This window comes from Pyrus communis, chromosome 13 (assembly GCF_041283825.1).
Source record: "Pyrus communis isolate YQ-2024b chromosome 13, ASM4128382v1, whole genome shotgun sequence".
Classification (NCBI taxonomy): domain Eukaryota; kingdom Viridiplantae; phylum Streptophyta; class Magnoliopsida; order Rosales; family Rosaceae; genus Pyrus; species Pyrus communis.
The window spans coordinates 25346341-25368048 of NC_142577.1; the positions used below are offsets into that span (position 1 = coordinate 25346341).

The 21708-nt window shown below is 39.9% G+C and overlaps 4 protein-coding genes and 1 long non-coding RNA gene across 9 annotated transcripts; 3 read left to right on the plus strand and 2 right to left on the minus strand.

Annotated features, from left to right (window-relative positions):
* The first annotated feature begins 92 nt into the window (after positions 1-92).
* LOC148692000 (uncharacterized) lies at positions 93-605 on the plus strand. The gene is made up of 2 exons (XR_015954835.1): positions 93-229; positions 315-605. It is a non-coding gene; the product is annotated as an uncharacterized LOC148692000 (long non-coding RNA).
* A 2383-nt stretch (positions 606-2988) lies between these two features.
* LOC137736797 (Ribosomal protein L18e/L15 superfamily protein) lies at positions 2989-3683 on the minus strand. Its single transcript, XM_068476067.2, has one exon. The coding sequence runs from the start codon at positions 3600-3602 to the stop codon at positions 3162-3164; it is 441 nt and encodes a 146-aa protein (XP_068332168.1). The 5' UTR covers positions 3603-3683; the 3' UTR covers positions 2989-3161.
* Positions 3684-4263: 580 nt separating this feature from the next.
* LOC137737768 (uncharacterized) lies at positions 4264-6622 on the minus strand. The gene is made up of 4 exons (XM_068477321.2): positions 6069-6622; positions 5535-5687; positions 5215-5420; positions 4264-4604 (listed from the first exon to the last, which is right to left on the minus strand). Exons 1-4 carry the CDS (start codon positions 6552-6554, stop codon positions 4397-4399), a joined length of 1053 nt encoding a protein of 350 aa, XP_068333422.2. The 5' UTR covers positions 6555-6622; the 3' UTR covers positions 4264-4396.
* Positions 6623-8068: 1446 nt separating this feature from the next.
* On the plus strand, positions 8069-13561 carry ABCB26 (transporter associated with antigen processing protein 1). 3 transcript variants are annotated; one of them, XM_088682869.1, is made up of 18 exons: positions 8069-8693; positions 8803-8941; positions 9237-9279; positions 9389-9433; positions 9538-9660; positions 9775-9878; positions 10281-10335; positions 10430-10500; positions 10608-10710; positions 10860-11070; positions 11316-11389; positions 11752-11808; positions 11895-11969; positions 12090-12164; positions 12242-12523; positions 12615-12679; positions 12749-12809; positions 13039-13561. In XM_088682869.1, the coding sequence occupies exons 3-18, from the start codon at positions 9271-9273 to the stop codon at positions 13117-13119; spliced, it is 1491 nt and encodes a 496-aa protein (XP_088538995.1). In that variant the 5' UTR covers positions 8069-8693; positions 8803-8941; positions 9237-9270; the 3' UTR covers positions 13120-13561. The 3 variants fall into 3 exon arrangements, with proteins under 3 accessions (XP_088538995.1, XP_068332448.2, XP_088538996.1); XM_068476347.2 differs by having other exon boundaries at positions 8081-8693; positions 8803-8930; XM_088682870.1 differs by having other exon boundaries at positions 8120-8693; positions 9191-9279.
* A 613-nt stretch (positions 13562-14174) lies between these two features.
* Positions 14175-21596, plus strand: LOC137736276 (uncharacterized). 3 transcript variants are annotated; one of them, XM_088683550.1, is made up of 12 exons: positions 14175-14697; positions 14974-15013; positions 15311-15733; positions 17377-17684; positions 17767-17943; positions 18031-18219; positions 18392-18466; positions 18543-18609; positions 18738-19746; positions 19828-19884; positions 20877-20951; positions 21106-21596. In XM_088683550.1, exons 1-12 carry the CDS (start codon positions 14362-14364, stop codon positions 21149-21151), a joined length of 2802 nt encoding a protein of 933 aa, XP_088539676.1. In that variant the 5' UTR covers positions 14175-14361; the 3' UTR covers positions 21152-21596. The 3 variants fall into 3 exon arrangements, 2 of the variants coding, with proteins under 2 accessions (XP_088539676.1, XP_088539675.1); XR_015955333.1 differs by having other exon boundaries at positions 14200-14697; positions 20729-20951; XM_088683549.1 differs by having other exon boundaries at positions 14200-14697; positions 20877-21183.
* The last annotated feature ends 112 nt before the right edge of the window (positions 21597-21708 follow it).

Sequence of the window (21708 nt, forward strand, 5' to 3'; positions counted from 1 at the left end):
ATGCCCCTCATGGCCTCGGTTGGGACAGCAACTTAAATGGGGTTTCAGTACATATTGCTGTCCATCTGGTCCATCTAAGTCCTGCTGGAGAGGGGATTGCTGCCTCACATGCCCCTCATGGCCTCTGGAACAGCAACTTAAATAGGTTTTCAGTCCATGTTGCTGTCCATCCAAGTCCTGCTGCTGGAGAGGGGATGGCCACTTTTCTCGACTTTGTCCATAAATGAAAGTACGTTCAAACCAAATAATGCCATCCACATTTACAACAGTACTGATTTTTTTTGTTTACGTTATGGCACTGGTTATTTTTGCAGGGTATCTGAAGAATGCAAAGGTTTGTATGTATGGCCTAACCATATGGTGAGTTGTTTCTTCTTCTGCTAATTTGTTACGCATTCGGGCAGGGACGGAGTTAGAAATTTCTTTTAGTGGGGGCAACCCGAATATCAATTAAGAAGATCTTATTATAGTATGGCTTATAACCAGTATGAAAATAGGAATGGTTTCAAATGATAATGTATCACAATTCCAATGTTACAAAAATTTCAATGTAGTAGTGGAAAGTGGCGAAGTGATAAGAAAAATATTAATACATAATTACGCAAGAGTGAGGTTTTTAGGTTTGAATGACAAAACAAGAGCATTTTTGCTCATATAATATTTGATATGGAGTATACGCAGTATGAAAGTATGTTAGATACTAGGTACATATATTTTCTTCAAAAATAATGCGTGTATATTATATAATTGTAGTCTGCAACTTAACAAACAAATCACTTAATAGGGGGCATATGCCCCCAGTGAGCCTTCATTAGCTCCGTCCTTGCATTCGGGTCAGTTTAAATTGGCACGCCTTGTTTGCATGGCATCTAGGGTAGAAATCCTTAACTACGCTTTGAAAACTCCAAGATAACACCAACTCCAAAATTTCCAAAAACTCCAAATGTTTCGAAAGTTCGCAATTAGAAAGAAGGTTTGATTCAGAAATTTAAAAAAAAAAACGAGATCTTGCTTCCAATTTGAGCATATTGAAAAGAAAAGAAAAACCAGAGATTTAAAGTTCTGAATCCGAATCCCCTTTTTCCAAGCCCAATTAGCAGTGTGAACATATTTGGGAAGAGATCCGGTCTGGATCTCTCCCATTAAAGGCCCAGGATTAATTGATCCGGACCATTTAAATTTGATCCAACGGCTACAATTATTATAACTTTTAGAGGGCCCCTTATTTGTAGTCTCTGTACCAAATTTCAACGGCCCAGATCACTTGATTTGGGAGAGATTCGGACCAGATCTCTTCCCAACATATTTCGATGGACGTTCATGGTAGCTCTTGGCATGAACACAGCTATAAGGTCAGTCGTTCAGTCCCACATCCATTACGAAAACATAACAACTTCTAACTTTTCAAAATTCTTAAAAAGATCTTAAGCGTCTAATGAACTAGGCGCTGCTCACCCAAGAGCGGCAAAGTTATAAGTCGTCATCACCCGAGACATATATCCGTCTTTGTTTTCAAGCGATGCAGAGGTAAAAGCTCTAGTGAAGCAGCTCACTCCATTGCTGGCGACCTGCATTGTTGTAAACAACTTTCAACCAGTTCTCTCAGAGGTCGCCATTGGAACAGGATGGTAAGCTGTAGTGGGTTATGTGAATACAGTATGCTAATCACAGGCCATCCCGCTGTAGTGGGTTATGTGAATATAGCATGCTATGTATTTGTGGTTCCCTTGGGCCTAATCACGGGTTACAAGCTCGACGGGGTTGCTAAGGTGAGTTCTCGCGAACTAACTTAACCAACATTTGCTTCGAACTAGTGTCCTTCAAACTAGTGTCCTTTTTCCAATGATTTGTAAAACCAGCTGGAACAAAGACGTAACGGCGCATATTCTGGTCTGTCCAGTAATAAAACAGCCCAGACGTATATGTAACGAAATTGCGGGCATCCATAGTTTGAAGATAGGATAAGGAAATAGGGAGGGCAAATAGTATCGAAAGCGAACAGAGACCATACAGATTCGAAAGGAAACGGCATAAAATTTTGAAGTTGAACGATTAAACAGCATTCAGAAATTGATAAAGATGGCTCGCTCAATCACAATGGAAAGACAACAAAGTCCCTCCCAAAGATTGAGTTATAAATAAAATCGAGTTTTGAATATGCCCGACTCATACCGTATAAAGAAAGATTGAACACAAAGGAGGGCTGAAAGTAACATAGATCTTGTGAATCCTTATATGGCAATGGAAGTCGACAATGAAAATAGTCAGATAAATGAAATCTTATGTTGATAATCCTTATAGTTTTATATTGTTGCACGAACTGGGATGCCAAAATGGCGGTAGCCCAACCTTATCGACATAAAACTGTGCAATTAGAACACCGCCTGAATTACTACAACTCGCATCATATGCTTATATAGCCTAGGTGAACAAATGATCAAATGCAGCTATATGTAGAGCCTAAGAACATCTGATGTGATAGTTACTAAATACTTAACGGATTAATAAGAACGACAGAAGTTCTATTCAAGTTTACTCTTCCTCTATAGCATTCGTTGAACATGTAACTAACACAAAAACGCATGACAAATGAAAATGAATGTGAATGTTAAGAGGATATAATATGCAAAACAATGATAAAACTGTTATGCAGTCGGATGACCTCTACCTAAACTTGCACATTGCCACAACCATAGAGACCGGCAAAAAGCATTTGCGGCCATACATCCTGTGCATTGGACTAACAAGATAAAAGTTTAGACATACACCCTGCACAAACGTTGTCGAAAAGAAATTAAATGCACAAATGCAAAAATTTGATCTCACAAGTACAAGTGGTGGCGAATGGACATGAATTTCAATATTGCATTCGCAAAGCATACATAGCAACGATCACAAATTTTCATAATCCTGAATCATAATGCCAACCAAAATGTAGCAAACAGAAATCGAAACAAACCCATCACGACAACAAAACAAAATCATCCATTCACAGAAAAACCATTCATTTGGAAAAACAGAAATGCATATAAATATCCGCTAATTAAACTTCCAAAATATAACATAAACTGTAGCTCAGCAGTCTAAACTGAAATTTCAAATCCAAAATACAGAAACTTTAATCCGATACCCCAATGCTCAAAAAACAAAGCAACACAAACCTAAGCGGTGAGCACGACGGCGCCACCGGCCTCCTTAATTTTCTTCTCTGCGGTCTTGGAGATGAGCTTGGCCTTCACCACGACGGGCTGGTTCTGCGGCAACACGCCCTTGCCTAGGACCTTGAAGAAGCCGTACTGAGTCACATCGATGAGCGGGGCGTTGTCCTTGGTGGCCTTGTCCTTGGCCTCCTGAGGGAGAAGCGACCAGAGCTTGTCGACGTTGACGATGGGGCAGTAGAACTTGTTGCGGAGCTTGTGAAAGTACCTCATACCGACTTTACCGAAATACCCAGGATGGTACTTGTCGAAGAGGATCCGGTGGTGGTGCATGCCTCCGGCGTTACCGCGACCTCCGGGATGCTTGCGGTGCTTGCCGATACGACCGTGACCGGCGCTGACGTGGCCTCTCTTCTTGCGGTTCTTCTTGAATCGGGTCGTCATTTCTCTCTGTTCCCCGAGTCTGCACCTCCTTCTCTCACTCACCTAGCTAGGGTTTCGGCGGCACTGAAGATTGAGGGAGGCGGGGAATTAGGATATTTATTGGATGGGAATTTATGTGAGTTTACGATTTCGCCCTGAGTTAGGTTAGATTGTTTCTCAGCCCATAATCCGTACTCTTTGCCATAGCCCAATAATCCGGCCCACACAAGAAACATGTTTAGACCTATGTCTACCGGTGTTTCAATTTTCTCATATTGCACAGTAAGGTTTTAGAATCATATCATTTCGTCTTCTATCATGTTGAACTGACTTCTAGACCGTATAGAGACCACACTTAAACATTAAACGATTTGTCGTCGTTTCGGAATACGATTCGTTGATTGAGAAGAAGGGGAAGCTCCATCATGACTTCGTTTGGTAGACTCACCGGGACGACGCCTTATTAACCAATCGGATCTCGCATGAAGAAGTACCCTACGGAGTCTGTAGTGTCTTTCGTCCTGTACAAGCAGATAACACGCTCTCCGCAACAACGTGAGGAATGGAGCAAACCCAGCGACATGTAGCACAAGATGAGTTTGGTGACTCTTGGTTGGTCCGGTTCAAATGTTGACTTGATGTATGAATTGATACAATTTCAAATCGGTGACAAATTGCAACCTTGAGAAAGAAGTAGAGAAATTCAATATTTTAGCCCTGAAATGTACATATATTACAAGAACAACCTAAAATTACATGAACAAGATGATGAACACCTCAATGATACACAAATACAACAAAAGGGTTTGTACAATTCAGTTTTGAATAAAGAGGGCAGCTCCAACTAAACCCAACCACAATGTCAAACCTATCCAAAAGGCTTGGTTTTTCTCTAGACCGATTGGAGGTCGCCATACCATAAAGTCTCCGAAATAGTCTTTAGACGAAGAGAGCTGATTGGTCACTGTTCCGCTGCTAATCGGTTCCTTGTCTTTGTATTTATCACTCCACGTTCCAGCATAGCTGCATTGCTCAAGCATCATAAACCGCATTAGTCAGGGAGGATTTGAGATGAATTGCAGGAAATGATAAAACACTGAGACGTAAATGGGTGCTCAAGACCAAAAGCGATATGGTCATGAAACGGCCTCCAAGTTATTCAAAACTAAGTCACTGAATTGTGAAGAAAATACGGCCAACGGTTTTAGTTCAATATGTTTATTTGCAGCCCTGCTTCTCTAGAACTGGTAAAGACTAAGATAAGGGTGACACCAACGCAATGCACTGATTTCAGACAGACTCCAAATGTTAATTGAGAGAACTTCAAGATTACCAAATGTTCGTCAAGAGGTTAATTTTCGGTTTGACCATCTTAAACAAAGATTTAGGGATCAACAATGTATCCATTACTTTTGAAGGATCTAATGCTCAACGACGAGGGCACCAAATGTGGTGGCTTTATAATTGATACACTGAGAACTGGAAAGCCCTATGCAGGTAACACAGGGATTGCCCTATACAGGTCAGAGGAAACACAAACTACCCACATATAATACTACACTAAGTACTAACCATATGCTAAAGGAACAATTAGTCAATTACAATGCTTTTGTTGTGTCAAAAGGACCAATACCTGTCATAACTGGAACCAATGAGTGGTATGGTTACCATCTCCTCTTGGGATATCTTGAGCTTTGGCGCTTGCAAAATGTAACGAAGCTCTGCGGCTTGGCGCCGGATGCTGACACTCGGGTGCTTCTTCTCCAATTGATGGTAAAGTTCAATGCAATCGGTATGGCGGTTATTAGCCTCGTAGGCCATAGCAAGCCAAATTTGTATCTGAAAAGTATACCGCCAAAATTTCCATTAGCATTGATCAAACATGTAGTGGCATTAACACGATTGTCAAAAGGAGATCATCATAGTCAATGACTCAATGGGACTTAAACCAACCTCACCACCGAATAACGTGGGCCTAGGAATGATCGTGAGCGCGCCTTCTAAAAACTCAATGGCACGGCCGTACATGCCCCTTCCATACGCCTTCTGCCCCAAATCAAACATCAACTGTGCCGTGGCCCTCCGCTCCGCCTGCTCCTTAGCCACCTGCCCTCGTACCATAACAACAAACAAAATCAATCAATCTCATTACAACTACAATTGGAGCTACCAGTAAATTAACCACCAATCGTGAAATCGAATAACCAGATATACACCCAAAGCAGTGAACTTTTCGAGAATCGAGCTTCAATTTGGTATATAAATTTATTCGGGAAATAATTTCCGCGCAACTCTTTTCTCCTTATGCACACCTCGATCACACGTTGTATACATGTCACATAAGTTATGTGCATCGTTTTATTCAATCTAAAAGCAGAAATAAACCGGGAGTGCAAGGGAAAAAGGGTATGCGCAAATCACTTGTCAGTTATCAACGTAAAATCGGAAACTTTACTACTAAACAGTAAATTAGCTCAAAAGACTGACCTTCTCCAGCTCTTTCCTCACTCTCATCCGCTTCTCCTGCTCCGTCTCCTCCCTGCCGTCGTCTTCAAAATCCTCCTCCATCCGGCTCTGTATCTCCTCCGCCTTCTTCTCCAGCTCCCTCCTCTCCTCGATCTCCTTCACCCTCTTCCGCATTTTCTTCTCCCAATCCAACGGCTCCTGATCGTCCCCGTCCCCGTACCCATTCCCGTTCCCCTCCTCGTCCCTGTCGAAGTTCACGCCGTTTACCTTCGAATTCGCCTTCCCCCGAGCCACGACTCGCTGGCTCCGAGTCTCCCCGTCCGAGTCAAACCCCTTTACCGCGATAAAACCGTTGTGTGCGTGACTGTGCGGGTCCCGCTTCGGCAAGATCAGACTCAGGTTCAAAAGGGTGTCGAGCGCCACCGGACGAGTCTTCCGGTCTGGAATTACGGTCCTGGGCGACGTGACGTCTAGTAGCAGAGCTAGGTTTCCGATAACCACGGCCATCGTGTCCCGGGAAGAGTCAGAGCGGAAGAGAGAGAGGAGTAAGGTATGGGATTCCCGCTGAAAAAGTGACGGTGAGAGAGATATTTGGGTCGTTGATTTATTTAGACTAAAATACCCTTAAATTTACACGTAATTACGTTTTTAATTTGGGCGCCATAGGGAATAGATTCTGTGTTTGGCGAGGGCAATATTGTTGGAAAGCATGTGAACGTGGCGCGTCACAGGCGAGAGACGTGTGGCAACTGTAGCAGCCTCGCTTGTCTCGGGAAAACACGTTACTTACGCCGTCGTTTTACGACAGGCGCACACGAGTCAATACTTTCGCCGGAATTTCAGATATGCCCCATAAAGTTTTCGCTTCTTTACATTTCATCCTTCAACTTTTTTGATATATTAGTACACGCTTAACTGTAATTTGGTTTGGTTTGCTTAACTATAATTTCAGGGGATATCCAATGAAAAAGGTAACTGTCTTGAAATGAGCATTTTATTTTTTCGGTTGCTAGAAAAGTTCTATGATAAAAAAAAAGAGTAAATTTTACAGCTTGATTGAAAAATGTAAGTAGAAATGAAAATTTGCATTTTTTTTTACCTCTTTTGGAGGTGGGCTTCGCTAAACAAATAGAGAAAAATAAATGGGATTCTAAGTTTGTATCTTTATTATTGGAGTACAACTCACCCTTACGCTGCAAAAAATGTAAAATGAAATGTAAATGTGATGTTTGCACCTCTCCATTAAAAATGTTCCAATCTTGCACCTCAAGATACTTTATTGTGGAATTAACAAGCAGAACACTAATAATATTTTTTATGTACGGAATAAATTATACATGTTATTGTGATTTATAATATAAAATAAAAATAAAACAAAAAAATATTTTAAGTTCAACTATTTTCATTGCACAAGAGTTAAAAGTTATTGGTTTAAAGCCAAAATGTGCATTTGCCATGATATAACTTTTGATGTCAACTATGACTTTATAACTTTATAACTTTATAACTTTATGCCGAAACATTAAAAATAGCCTAAATGAGGAAGTAGATATTGGCAGTGAAATATGAGCAGCTGAATTATGGAAAAACAATTTCAAGTGACTGAAGCTAAAGAATTCTTGAACCAAAACATATTGCTTTCTTTAATTGTTTTCAATGGGTATTGGTCTAGTCCCCCTCTTGTTTTACTTTTCCTTTGTCTTCATATTATTAATAAAATCTAGTAAAAAGGGGACGAACGGGGGGTTTTATGAGTGCAATAGTTCTTTCTCCCTCGAGGAAGAGTTGGTGCCTCACACATGACTCTTGACAAAGAACTAATATCCCATAATCCTTCTTTGAAAAAAAAAAAAACACAAAACTCATTTTTAAAACTTCATGGACGAATCGGGAACCAAAATAAAACTTAAAAGATCAAAGTGGAACGACCGCAAATTTCCGAGGGTAAATTTGCAATTAAATTTTGTAGTTTTCTATTTTTTTGGGCAACCGTAGTCTTGAGTACCCGCAACAGCTGACCTGATGTGTGAACTCTCGACTTCCACATCTTCGTCTCCCCGACTCAAACAACCACAGAGCCACAGAGAGAGAGAGAGAGAGAGAGAGAGAGAGAGAGAGAGAGAGAGAGGGAGGATATATACCAGAGCCATAGCCTTTTCTCCATCCAATGCCCCTTCAACCATGGCCAAGCCCCTCTGCAACTTTCACCCTCCTCTCCTCTCCTCCTTCCGCCACAAACAACCTCTCCTCACAATAACCCCTCGCAAACTCCGCCATTTCACCTCCGCAACCCGAACCACCATCCCCAACCCTCGCCTTTCTCTCTCCACCCATTCCTCCAATTCCACACGCTTCCACTTCTCTCCCCCGAAATCGGCCTCCGTCAACGGCTACGCGACCACCGAAGAGTACAAAAACGGCGCCGAAGAAGCCGATGTCCAGCTGTCAGAGAAGCTCCGGCAACTCTTCGCGTTTCTCCGCTCGATATTACCGGGAGGGACTTGGTGGAGCTTCTCCGATGAGGCGGAGATTAGAATCTTCGCGAAGCCGGTGACTGTTGCGCGCGCTCTCACTCGGATGTGGGGCTTGGTTGCTCGTGACCGTTGGGTCATGTTTGCCGCTTTCTCTGCCCTAATTGTCGCTGCGGTTCGTCGTTTTTTCTTCATTTCAAACTTGAAAGCTTGTAACTTTTTCTGTCAATTTTGTTTTTTGTATACTGAATTGTTTGGCATTGCTGCTGCTGCTGCTGCTTCAGCTTTCGGAGATATCCATACCGCATTACTTGACGGCGTCAATCTTCACGGCGCAGAGCGGCGAAGTCGCGGTGTTCCATCAAAATGTGCGGCTGTTGGTGCTTCTTTGTGTTGTTTCGGGAATTTGCAGGTCAAAATCTTGTATGGACAAAGTTCCCTTCTTCTTTAATTTTTTGAGACACTACTATAATTTTCCGGCGAGCATTCAATTTCCGGTGCAATGCGGTGGCGCACTGCCCCGCCCTGCCGCTGCAATTCAACCTGTTTAATAAGCATTAATATCAAAATTACCGCTTTTCTGGAAGAAATCTTGATTAAGTTGTTTTTATGTGCAATCACTGAACTTTTCACATTTGATATTTGGAATTTGTATACTTCTTGGGTGGTCAGTAATTTGACACAGCGGCTGACCTCATAATCTGTTTCTGGACTTCAGTGGTATACGAGGATGCTGTTTCGGCATTGCAAATATGCTTCTTGTGAGTCTCTGTCATGATTTTCCTCCCTCTTCAATTCTGCCCCGTCATTTCTCATGCGTTTTTCTTTTTTCTCAATTACTTACTTGGATCCTTTCATGTCATATTTTAGGTCAAGAGAATGAGGGAAACACTATACTCTTCGCTTCTTGTTCAGGTTCTGAAATTCTTAGATTTTTCATTTTCTTGTATCCGTCAAGCTTTAACTTTGTAGATATGCTGGTTTACTCTGTGACTTATTACACAGTATTTCCATTGTAGGATATATTCTTTTTTGACACTGAAACAGTTGGTGATTTGACGAGTAGGCTTGGGGCAGATTGTCAGCAAGTATCTCGAGTTATTGGGAATGATCTCAATATGATATTACGCAATGTTCTTCAGGTAGTTTTACTACTTCAATCATCATATTCTGGTTTATCCACTACTTTATCAATTGATTCTGAGTTTGCCTATGCTCTTGAGATTTATTTTGTCCTTCCCATGGTTCTTTTTCAGGGGACAGGCGCGATGATCTATTTACTAATTTTGTCACGGCCTCTTGGTTTATGCGTATTGGCGATATGCTCTACTTTAGCAGCAATTATGCTGATATATGGCCGGTAAAACTTTTCACAGTTTCGTCAGTAATTCTTCCTCTATATGTAGAACTGCCTTGCTATATTACTGTAAAATTTATCTGTTAATATGATTTGGGTGTGTTATAAACTTTTCAATAGAAGAATGGGTAACAATAGAAATCTGTATGCCGTTGGAGGTGAATGATTCATTGTAGTTTGGTCTGTGTTGCTTTACAAAGACAAGTAAGGAATAACGTTGGGGAAAAAAATGTTGTTGTCGTTTCAGAACAACAAGATGCCCTATGACTTCACATCAGATATTAATCTTTATTGGGGAGAAACGGACAGAAATGTCTGTGTCACGCTTGTTGTTACTGAGTCCTGATCTTTCTGTTCATTGTTAATTTAAAAAGGTTGAGGCTTAAAACCTTTCCTTTCTTATAGATACCAAAAGAAGGCTGCGAAGCTAACTCAGGAATTCACTGCTTCTGCCAATGAGGTAGAATTGAAAATGTTAGATATAATTGTTTTGTTGAAGCTTGTGGTTTCTTAAGTGATTTATAGTTTACCTGAGTTTTCTTCGTATAATGTAGGTTGCCCAAGAGACATTCTCTTTGGTGAGAACTGTTCGTGTTTATGGAACAGAAGAACAAGAACTTGGAAGGTGAGAGATGCTATAGAATTGAACCTTTTACCAGTTTGAGATTTGACAAGTGCAGAGATGTTTCTTAGTGGTTGACTGAGATGTTGACATCTATGTATGCTGTATAGGTACAAACTCTGGCTGGGGAAACTAGCTGATATAAGTGTGCGGCAAAGTGCTGCATATGGTTTCTGGAACTTGAGCTTCAACGCTCTTTATCACTCAACACAGGTCTAGCTTTTTCAATGTTTCAGAGAGATGATTTAGTTTCAAAATAGGCACATTCTGGCATTCATGATCAAGACAAGTTTCATTTTTATTTTCTTCATCCTGCTACTCCTTGTAGTTGACTTCGTTTATTGGCGCGCACAATTTTCTAGGTCATTGCCGTGCTGATGGGAGGAATGTCTATTCTTGCTGGCCATATTACAGCTGAGAAACTTACAAAGTTTATATTGTACAGCGAGTGGCTAATTTATTCAACATGGTGGGTGGGGGACAATATATCCTCTCTGATGCAATCTGTTGGGGCAAGTGAAAAGGTGTTCCAATTGATGGATCTATTGCCCAGTGACCAATTTATATCGAAAGGCAAGGAATTTATAAATTTCATGAACATTTTACATCAATATGTTGTTTCCCGCTAAAATTAGTTTAATTGTTTTTTGGTGTTTTCTGTAGTTTATTTGTTTTGTTTCGCACTATTGACGTGCCTTAAATTTTTTTGTTGATGTTCTTTGTCAGTAGTGACTATTCAGCACATCTGCTTTATTTTTTTCTTCTAGTAACTTTTTTTAATATTTTATTTGATTGAATTTTTTATGTTTGTGTGGCAGGATCAAAGTTGCAAAGGCTGGTTGGACATGTTGAGTTTGTAAATGTGTCTTTTCACTATCCTACAAGACCAACGGTATATTCCCTATACAAATACTGCATCTGGGTTCTGTTTATGACAGCCGGGTTTCTTACATTCCTGGGATATTTTTTAACTAGAAGCTGCTTACTTTGGTTTTTTTGTCTTTCCCACTAAAGTTTCTCATCTTCTACCGAGTTTTTTTTTTAGTTTTGTTTTTGGTTTCTATGCCTTTAGGGGTATAAAAATTACTAATTTAAGTTTATGTAGCATTAAAATTTACACCACCAAATTCCTAATGACAACATTTTATTGTCACCTGTTTCATTTGACTGGGCTGTAGCTGATTTGAAATATTTATATAATTCTTCGTTGCTTAAAATTGTTAAAATTGCTGATGCAACTAGACATTTGAATAGGTATCTGTACTGCAAAACGTCAGCTTATCGGTGAAACCTAATGAAGTGGTTGCTATTGTGAGTATCGCTGACTCTCTTTATTTATTTCTTATTCTCCCTGCTAAAGTTAAGTACTCAACTTTGCAATCTTCTCATTTTCTTAGGTTGGTCTTAGTGGGAGTGGAAAAAGCACACTAGTGAATCTTTTGCTCCGTCTTTATGAGCCAACAAATGGTCAGGTAGAACAAGTTAAAGCTTTCCATATATGTGTTTCAACAAAAAGAAAAAGAAAAAAGAAAAGAGGAAGGATCTGTGATGCTGAGATTCGGTAGTTGAAATATGTGTTGCTTTAATTGCAGATTTTGATTGATGGCTTTCCTCTACAAGGTTTAGATGTCATGTGGTGGAGGGAAAGAATCGGATTTGTTGGACAGGTTCTTATTTTACTTTCAGCATGAAAATGAGCAGATTATTAAGTAGACCTTGTCTTCTTACATTTCATTCTGAACAGGAACCCAAACTTTTCCGTATGGACATTAGCTCAAATATTAGATATGGATGCACTAGAGATATAACACAGGAAGATATAGAATGGGCTGCAAAGCAGGCATATGCACATGATTTCATTTTATCCCTGCCCAATGGATATCGTACGCTTGTCGATGACGATTTGCTTAGTGGGGGACAAAAGCAACGAATTGCTATTGCCAGGGCTATCCTTAGGGACCCAACCGTTTTGATCCTTGATGAAGCCACAAGCGCACTGGATGCAGAGAGTGAACACAACGTGAAGGTAAGCATTTATTGGCAATAAGCTCCCCACACCCCGAACCACAAGGGATTAAAAGGATAAGTAATTTGATGTGGCATTCCCTCATATCCAGGGTGTTCTTCGTGCTGTCAGAAGTGATAAGACAACGAGGAGAACTGTCATCATTATTGCCCACAGGTTGGTTGTCTAATAACTGCTCTATTTTATTGTCCGATTAGGTGATTCTGAAAGTTTGCTTTTATACAGGCTATCGACCATACAAGCTGCTGACAGGATAGTGGTAATGGATGCTGGTAGAATTGTTGAGGTTAGAAACTTTGTCTATCCCTCACAGATATCCCTGCTTAGAGAAAACCTTGTAGGATACTATTACTATCGATTGATCTCTTGTACTAGAGCTTGATTCAGTTTCTTTTTTCTTTTTCGGGGTTGAAGTTCGGGTGCTTGATGTAGGCACCCACGCAACCAGGAGGCTTAGTGTCTTTTGCACCTGCTATTTGATTATGTAACCTGAATACAACTTTTGTGTTACACAGACTGGCAGTCACAGGGAGCTTCTCGTTGATGGTGGCCTCTATGCACGACTGACGAGAAGACAAGCTGATGCCGTGGCATGATCTAAGAGGATCATGACACCACAAGTTTAACTCGTATTTGTTCGATTAATGTTTATGAGATGCATCATGGACCATGGAGGTGCAACCAAATTTCGTACTGCTGACTCATACAACACGTGACAGAGAGGTCGCACTGGGTGTAAAGCTGTGAAGCAAGGTCAATAGATCATGCAGCACAGAAGCTGGTGTAGTAGTGATGCTTTGCCATCTCCATAAGGTATGCAAATGCCGCTACAAACGGAATCTGCAACATCGGATTTACCTCTTTTTGGGACGTCCGAAGTATAATTAGAAAAAGCACAGATGTATGGATTGAATCCAGTGACCGGAAATATACTTGTACATCAACTAGAATTTGTGTATGTACTCACCGTTGGAGTCGAGTGAAACGAACAGACACAATTATATCAAATATTTTGAGTTATTAATTGTGATTTTACTACCTTGTTTGGCTCTGGGTAAAATTGCTTAATCCTACCACATTTTTGTGACTCACTCACTTTCTTTGTGTGAAGTCAAGCTTTTTTCTAATCTGCGATACAATGGATATTGGGGAACTTGAACACAGAATCTTGGTAGTAAACGCTTTTAACCTACAAGTGCTTTGACCCAAAAAAAAAAAAAAAACCTAGAAGTGCTTCTCGAGATTAACAATTCATGATAGAGAAATGGTAAATGAGTAATGCTAGAAAGATTAAATTTTCATACCAAATAATGTCACCAGTAAGAAATTGGCACGTTAATTGATACTTGATTAACAATTCAATGATCAATAACCACATCATTTGGTTTAAAAATTTAATCTTCTATCATTATCCTATAGAGAAATAATAAATACAAACTGTTTGATTTATTCAATCTGATATAAAAAATTTAAAAAAAAAAGTGTGAGAAGCAAAAAAAAATTGTGTGAAAAAATATTGCCCAGCGAACCGGAAAATAGAATGAAACATGTAATTTTTTTAACTTTCATCTGATTCGGTTATGGGCTCAAAAACAGGCCCACAAAAGGCCCAAGTTATAGAAACCCCCGCGGGCCCGCGGGAGTGGAAAACGTTCCTCCTCCGCCTTCATTCAATTACACTGCACTTGGTGTAAAACCCTCGCTGCAAATCGAAATCGAAACCCCCTTCAGCCCCCCATTTGTCAAAAGCAATAAATAACCAAAAAAAAGAAAAGAAAAAGGCCAATTAATAAGAAAAAAAGAGGAAAAAGGAGGCCAAAAATCCAAAAGGAAACGCAATGGATTCGTACCAAGCGCAGCAGCGGTACCTGAGACCGCCCCCGCTGCCGCAACCACCTGCCACGTCGGATCCCTATCACCACCAGCAGCAGCAGCCGAGGCCACAGTGGTACCCCAATCAGTACCAGTACACAGCACCTCCACCACCACCACCTTACGCCGAGCATCTCCCTCCCCCGGGCTCTTATCCTCAGCCCCCTCACCCTTATCCTGCGCATCCCCCAAATCACGCCCACTTCCCTCCTCCCCCTCCCCCTCCTCCTCATCAATCTCACCCTCACCTGCCTCCCCCTCCGCCCCGCCCTCCTCCCCATTCTTATCCTCAACACACCCAGGTATCCCCTCAACTCTCTCTCTCTCTCTCTCTCTCTCTCTCTCTCTCTCTCTATATATATATATATATATATATATATTTGTATATGTATATGTATGCATGTGGGTCTGATCTCTGATGTTGATAAATTGATTATTTTTGGTATTTTGAACTTGTTGGGTATGCTTGAATCTTGACGTTATTATGATTAATACAATCGCTGTATCAATATTTGGGGTAAAAGTTATTTGGCATAGTGTAATGCTGATGTTCTAACGCAAAGCATAAACCTTTGCAGGAGTGGGGAGCCGCTCCACCGAGTTGGCCGAATTACGCAGGTGAGTTCTGTTTACATCACATTTTATGTAAACCACAATTTTATTTGTTGAATATGCAGCAAAACACCATGTTCCCCGTTATATCTCTGTCATCCACTTAATCTGTTCAGCGGAATTAGTTCCTTTGTGCAGTAAAACAAATTCAAGGTCCTATTTGTGCAACTATCCAATTGCTTATTTGATCTAGTGTAAAGACAAAATGTTGCTGGGAATAGGAGTTTCTGCTTTTTGCGGGTTAATGGCAATGATTTAATTTTGTTTTGTTTTTTTTTTTTTTTTTTTTTTTTGTAATGGTAGCCCAAAATAATCAAGATTGGGAAGCCAAGGCTAAGGCATGGGCAGATGCCAGAACAGCAATGGAGAATCAACATCAACAGGTGCAGTTTCCACCGGCGGGGAGATTAGAAGAACAAAGTCATTATCACGAACAATATCCCCACAATGGTGACCTGCATTATTCTGGAAGTCACCATCAGTCATTTTCTACATCTAGCTATCAACAAGTTCCAGTTTCAGGCGCTCCAACACACTACCCACCGGGAATTCATTCCCAGGAGACTTCATCTATTGGCTCCGAACTATCTTCTTATGCTCATCACACTGTTGGAGATGGAACGCCAGCTGGGGACTCGATTGCTGTGTTTCACCATCAAGGAAGCCTATCTGCAAGTCCATCTGTCCATCAGCAGGAGGTACCTTATAGTTATTCTTCTGTTACAGGTAATAATTCAAATGGTACTGGCTTTGCATGTGAAGCTTGTGTTCCACAACTGCTGTTATGGAACTCAATTTTACTATTTAGTTCGACATTCTGGATTTCTTTCAATATTACCAAATATAGGACCTTCCATTCAGATCATTAAAGTATAAGCAAACTAATGAAAAGGGCTTGAAAACTTTGAGTTTTAACGATAAGGACAAAATAAAGGGTAAAGTGAATAGTACCAGGATTGACTTTTTAGTGTAAAAATATGGTTTTTTAAAGTGAACAGTACCGGGAGTTTTTCGTTAAAGTTCCCTTAAAGTATCTTTAAAATGTTAGTTGGACGTTGCTTCTTTTTAGCTGTGATTATTTCAACCAAATTAATATTAATCTCGGTACAAGTAGGTGGTTTATACTTACTGGTTACGTGGCTTTCCTTCTTCTCCCTCTTTTTGGTTTGAGATAACTGTTCTCATTCATTAATTATCTATATTGAATGGATGCTGAGTTTCTTTTTCGTAATCCTAATACCATTTTTTGCAGTTGGTTATGAGATGTAATGCAATGAAATGCATAAACTTGACACTCTTTGTGCAGGTGTAGGCCTCCATCTGGATTCTTTTAAAATAATAATTATAACAATGAGAATCTGACAGGAAATTACAACATTAGAATCTTTTTCTGTGGCTGAATTAATGCTAAAAAAGGGACAGAGTATATTACTCCAAACTCCCTTGCAAGACTCGTTACTACCTCTCTAATATATAGTATGACTACAAATTGGTAGAATATAACAAAGCTTATTATGTGTGAATCCTTGCAAGCCGTTGTAATTTACGAATTTCACATGTTGTTTTAAGCAAGAAGTGTGCTGAGACCCACATTAGTCGGGGAGTGTTGGAGTATAAAATAATTGTTGGCCAACATCCTAACAACATATTTTTTTTTTTTTGGGAATAGTTGTAAATTAAATTTCTTTTAATTGCAAGAGACACCTTAGCAAGCAATTGGTGCAAAGCTCAAAGGAGGTTAGAGTAATTACTCATACCCAATCAGATACACTGTTATAGTACGTTGGCAATTAAATTATGTTCTCTTTTTAAGCTGGAGGAGTCTTACCATGTAGAGAAAGAATGCATTTTCCATTTGATTTAGTGCTGACCATCTCCATTAAAGAGCAATATTAATTGTCAAGAACCCCATCTTCCCTGTACAGATTCTCCGAGTTGGATTCGTGGTAATATAAATGGGTTTTGGGACATAATATGCCTACCTTAATCAGCTTCCGTTGAGATTAGAAAGAGAATAATTATCCTATTCTAATACTCATAGTTGAAATGGAATAAGATTTTAGAGTCTGGTTACATCTTTGTTCTCACATTTTCATCGGATTTTTATGGTGCATGTGTCTTAAGAATTCAGAACCGAGCGCAATGGTGTTCTAGGATTCATCTAGCCAACCCCACTTAGTGGGAAAAGGCTTTGTTGTTGTTGTTGTTGACAATGTGTCTTAAGAATTCATACAAAAGAGATGAGCTTTGCTTGTGTAACTGGAAAGATCCAATTCCTAGTAGCAAATTTGTACCCTTATTTGTGCCAAGGATATTTCACCCCTAAAAAGTCTTTTGATTTGCTGTTTGACTATTTACTTGAATGGCAGGCAATGAAGGGACTGCAGCTCAAGAAGGACAACATCACATGCAGCCATCGCAGCCCTTTCCTTTTGCCTATGACAGTCAGTCTGCTGATCCAACAACCAATGTTGCTGACCAGCCTTTGGAATTTGCACCTGGGTTTAGCTCTGATCATGGTCCACACATGCAGTCGAGCTATGCTTATCCTGATTCACATGGAACTATAAGAGGTGTCGACCCAGCGACCACAGCACCCTCCATGAATACCTGGCCTAGTTCTGTTGCACCTGGTGTAGGTTATCCTCATAATGTTCCAGTTCCATCAGGACTACAGGTGTTAATTCTGGTTTCATGTGTCTTTCTTCAGTTCTAAGTCCTTCGTATGAATGTGTGCTGACATTTGTTTAATTCTGCAGCATGATCCCTCTAATGCAATACCCTCTCCTGTTCCTGGGCATGCTCCACATTCGTTTGGAAGTTTCCCATCTGCTGCAATGCCCTTTGCTCTCACTGCAGGAACCACAGTTCACCCTACTGCAGCCTTCCCTGGTGATGCATATGGAGTTTCCACAGTTACTGAGCGCCCCAAAAAGGTAAAACTTTGCCATTGTTAACATATGCTTATACTTTATGGTGAGTTACATGATTGTTATTCAATCTGCTCCTGAAATTTATGCCAGGCTCCAGTGCCTAGTTGGCTTAGAGATGAAATTAAGAAAGCAGTCATCACAAGTACGTCTATGGGCCATCCTAAGGAGGAAACTCAATCTGTTGAGGATGAAGGTTTTGATAGATCTTCTGCGAAGGGTGACCAAGCAGACAGCAAGAGCATCGATTCTTCTAGATCAACAGAAGAAGAGGATGATGAGGTTTTTTTCTCACCCGAAGATGATTCATTTTGCATCTGAAGTCCCACTCACCTCTGGTGAAACTGTACTTTCTAAAAAAGTGCAGTTTTTTTTTCTTTATCCATAATAATAGCTATTTCATGCTTTTCATTTTCATTGTGGGATTGACATGCCATATCTTTTTGTTTTGTAGGATCAAGTGGAAGCTGCTAGGACTGCAGCAATTAACCAGGAAATAAAGTGTATCCTAACTGAAGTTTTCCTGAAGGTTGCAGTGTTTAGGAGTGTAGATTGCCTATTTAACTCCATTATACTGTAACTTTAACTAATTTGTTTCTGTACAGGTTACTGATGAGCTGTTTGATGAAATTGCTACAAAAGTTCTTACTGAAGATGATCTGACAGTTGAAGGTAATTGTACCATAATTGCTCCTTAGATTTGTGCTTATATATTTAATGTTGTTTGTTTAGTCTAGCATTCTTTCTTTTTCTTTTCTCAAAAAAGGAAAGAATTTAACCAATTGTGTCATTTGTTACAGTTGAACAGAGCACACTCACTTCAAATCATAAGGTATTGCCATCTCTGCCAGCAGTTACAGCTCCCAAGGCTTCTGCAAAAGTTCTAATTGCGGCCAAGTCTAAGGAACACGAGACTGAAGATGTCAAATCCAGTCCTACTTTACCTGGTGATGTATTGGGTCTTGCAGATTATGCTACAGATGACGAGGATGAAGATAGTGATATTCAAAGTTCTGGTATGCCAAATTCTGGGAAAGATGCTATGCTTCAGCAGTCAACTGTCAAAAAGCCTTCCAATGATAGGCTTGATGCCACTGTAAATGACCGTTCTTCTGTAGAGCTTCAGGAGCATAGTAAAAGTCAGACAATTTTGGAGAGCAGACGGGGCAAAACCAGTTCACTTGAGTCCTATAATATACACAAGGATGATGATAGTAATGGTGATAGAAATCTGCCAGATGGAACTACTGCCTCTAGGTTGAAGGATACCGTAGGAATATTCAAACCTGAACTACCTAAAGAAAATGTCAATGTGAAGACCACATCAAAAGATGACCCACAAGTTACGGAGTCCAGGATGAAACCTGATAAGCATGATCGAGACGAGAATAAAAAGAGTTCTGTGAAAGACATCAATAAGGAGGTAGAAAGTGGTAAGATTAGGACAGATGATAAGGGTGATGAGAATCGTAAGGGGCAGTATCCTAGAAAGGAAAGGGCAGATGATCGGAATGGCTCAAAAGAAAAGGTGAAAGAGCAAAATGTAAAGGAATCTGAGTCAAGAAAAAGGTCTTCCCATGCTGATGCCAAGGAGGGTAGAAGAGAAACAGAGCGACTCCATAGGGCAAGTGGTAAAGAAGATAAGGAAAGGAAAAGAGAACGGACAAAGGATAAGGAGGGTGATAGATCAAGACACAAACATTCTACTGACTCAAGCAGGCACAAGAGAAGGCGCTCCTCTTCTGTTGGCAGTAGAGGAAGAAACAGCAAGGATGATTCAAGCGATGAAGCTTCTGATGATTCTAAAAGGTTCTCCATGTTGATCATCTGATTATTTCTTTTTCAGTTCAACTTATATTACGCTGTGATTCATATAATATAATGTGGCAGGAAGCGGCATTCAAGGAGACGTAACTTATCACCATCACCTGTCAGGTCTAGGAGAAGGTACCATTTATGAGTTTTTTTTTCTTCATTTTTTGTTCTTTGTTGCATCGTAAGGTTCATACCATTGAGTTTTACAAAGATCCAATAAATCGAAATTGATAATATGTTTTGGACTGCTGTCCTCTTGTGTCAAAGTTTTATACAGAGAAATCAATGTAAACTAAAAATAATGCCATTAGCAGGTTAATTCAAAAGCTATAAGATACAAAATGAACTGATATTAAATCTATTCAGCTGAGGTACTTTTGTGGCTCCAATGTGACTGTTGTGTGAGATTGGAACTTTATTGTGATGGTTTATTTTTTATACTTAGCCGTAAATCAGTGTTTTTTTTTTTTTTTTTGGCAACTACATTGCACTAGTGTTTTCCCTTTTTTTTGTATTAGAATGTGTAAATCTTTCAGCATTCTCTTTTGCTTTTGTGAATGATTTTACTGACTTAACATTTTGAGGTTATGAAACGTCTAATATTTTTAGCTCTTTTATTTTGAATTGATTTACAAGGTCAGAAATAAAAACTAAAATTCAGAATGAAGAGTGAAAGGGTATACATGGTTTCATTGTATATTGTCTAGTACTGTTGTTGAAATCGATTTCATTTGGATATTGTTGTATTGCCTATATGAATAGCGATCAATCATTTGGATCTTGGTAACCTTGTATGCAATGCTGCAGCAAAAACATAATTGTAGTAATGAGAGTCAGTATCCTGGATGTCTTTGTCCGTTTTACCATTTGGAACTTGTTTTATGTCTAGTTACAGTTGACACATAGTAATGTGCAGAGAAAAGCTTTAAACCTTTGTTTTCTAAACCCTTTTGAGAATTATGACTTGTTCATATAGGTTCTTTACATAGTCAGTAAAGCCGAAAAATATGTTCTAATGGGTCACTCCTTATCAAGTATGGCTCTGCAAAAGGCTGAGCATTTCTCTTCTGAACAATGCATGTTTAAACTCACCAAATAAGTATCATGGATGTTTTCGTTTCTAGACAAGTTTCGCGGTCTCCACATAGCAAGCATTCTCAGCGCAGGCATTCTCCTTATTCTTCTCTTGAGACGAGCAGGTATGTATGTTGCCTTGAAATCTTTGTTGTGTATTGTTTTTCAGACATATACAGCTCTATCAATAAGCAACAACTCAGGTGATATTGCCGGGCTTCCGCTTCTACAACTCTAATCACCGTCTGGTCTGTCTTAACTGTTCTAATCAATATGCAGGGGAAGAAGGTCAAGATCCAGATCACCTGTGCGGCGGCAGAGATGATTGTTGGAAGGATCCTACAGCGATAGAGAGCCAGAATTATGTCCAATACTGAAGAATCAGACAAGCGGTGGAACTGAGTTTCGCAACAAAGCCGGTGCACCATGTTCAGCCACCGCAGTTGGGTATTGTTCCAATTACGAAATCGGTGTACTTTGTTCAATGGTTCCATTTAGTACCGAGGATAATGGCAGGTATGGCACAGCATGCACGACAGCTTGAGTCCGGTTGGTAATGTGTGTGAACTGCTGCTGGTTTCGTAGGAATTATAATCATAGTTCTGTGGCATAGCGATTTGTGGTTTCGGGTCATATGTATTGCTCCAATGTTCCTACCCCCGGATTGTGACTCAAGGATCAGAAATATGATGTGTTTTTATGATTCGACCCAGATGATGTGTAATCGTAGTTTTTTTGTAGAAGAAAATAAATGCGTTGTGATTAATGGATTTTAAATCGTACAATATTATAATTACAATCATTCAAAGAAAATCAATTAAATTTAGTGAACTTTAATGAAAAACATCTGGTATTGTTCATTTAACGAAAAATCATATTTTT

What these genes read in the sequence shown, in the direction of transcription:
- LOC137736797 (XM_068476067.2), bottom strand. Translation starts at nt 3,602, where the DNA reads ATGACGACCCGATTCAAGAAGAACCGCAAGAAGAGAGGCCACGTCAGC.
- LOC137737768 (XM_068477321.2), bottom strand. Translation starts at nt 6,554, where the DNA reads ATGGCCGTGGTTATCGGAAACCTAGCTCTGCTACTAGACGTCACGTCG. An exon ending in TGAGGAAAGAGCTGGAGAAG is followed by an intron (nt 5,688 to 6,068) that starts GTCAGTCTTTTG and finishes GTACGAGGGCAG; the next exon opens with GTGGCTAAGGAGCAGGCGGA. An exon ending in ATTGGTTCCAGTTATGACAG is followed by an intron (nt 4,605 to 5,214) that starts GTATTGGTCCTT and finishes TGAGCAATGCAG; the next exon opens with CTATGCTGGAACGTGGAGTG.
- ABCB26 (XM_068476347.2), top strand. Translation starts at nt 8,229, where the DNA reads ATGGCCAAGCCCCTCTGCAACTTTCACCCTCCTCTCCTCTCCTCCTTC. An exon ending in GTCATCATTATTGCCCACAG is followed by an intron (nt 12,680 to 12,748) that starts GTTGGTTGTCTA and finishes GCTTTTATACAG; the next exon opens with GCTATCGACCATACAAGCTG. An exon ending in ATGCTGGTAGAATTGTTGAG is followed by an intron (nt 12,810 to 13,038) that starts GTTAGAAACTTT and finishes TGTGTTACACAG; the next exon opens with ACTGGCAGTCACAGGGAGCT.
- LOC137736276 (XM_088683549.1), top strand. Translation starts at nt 14,362, where the DNA reads ATGGATTCGTACCAAGCGCAGCAGCGGTACCTGAGACCGCCCCCGCTG. An exon ending in GCTTCTGATGATTCTAAAAG is followed by an intron (nt 19,747 to 19,827) that starts GTTCTCCATGTT and finishes ATAATGTGGCAG; the next exon opens with GAAGCGGCATTCAAGGAGAC. An exon ending in CCTGTCAGGTCTAGGAGAAG is followed by an intron (nt 19,885 to 20,876) that starts GTACCATTTATG and finishes TTTCGTTTCTAG; the next exon opens with ACAAGTTTCGCGGTCTCCAC.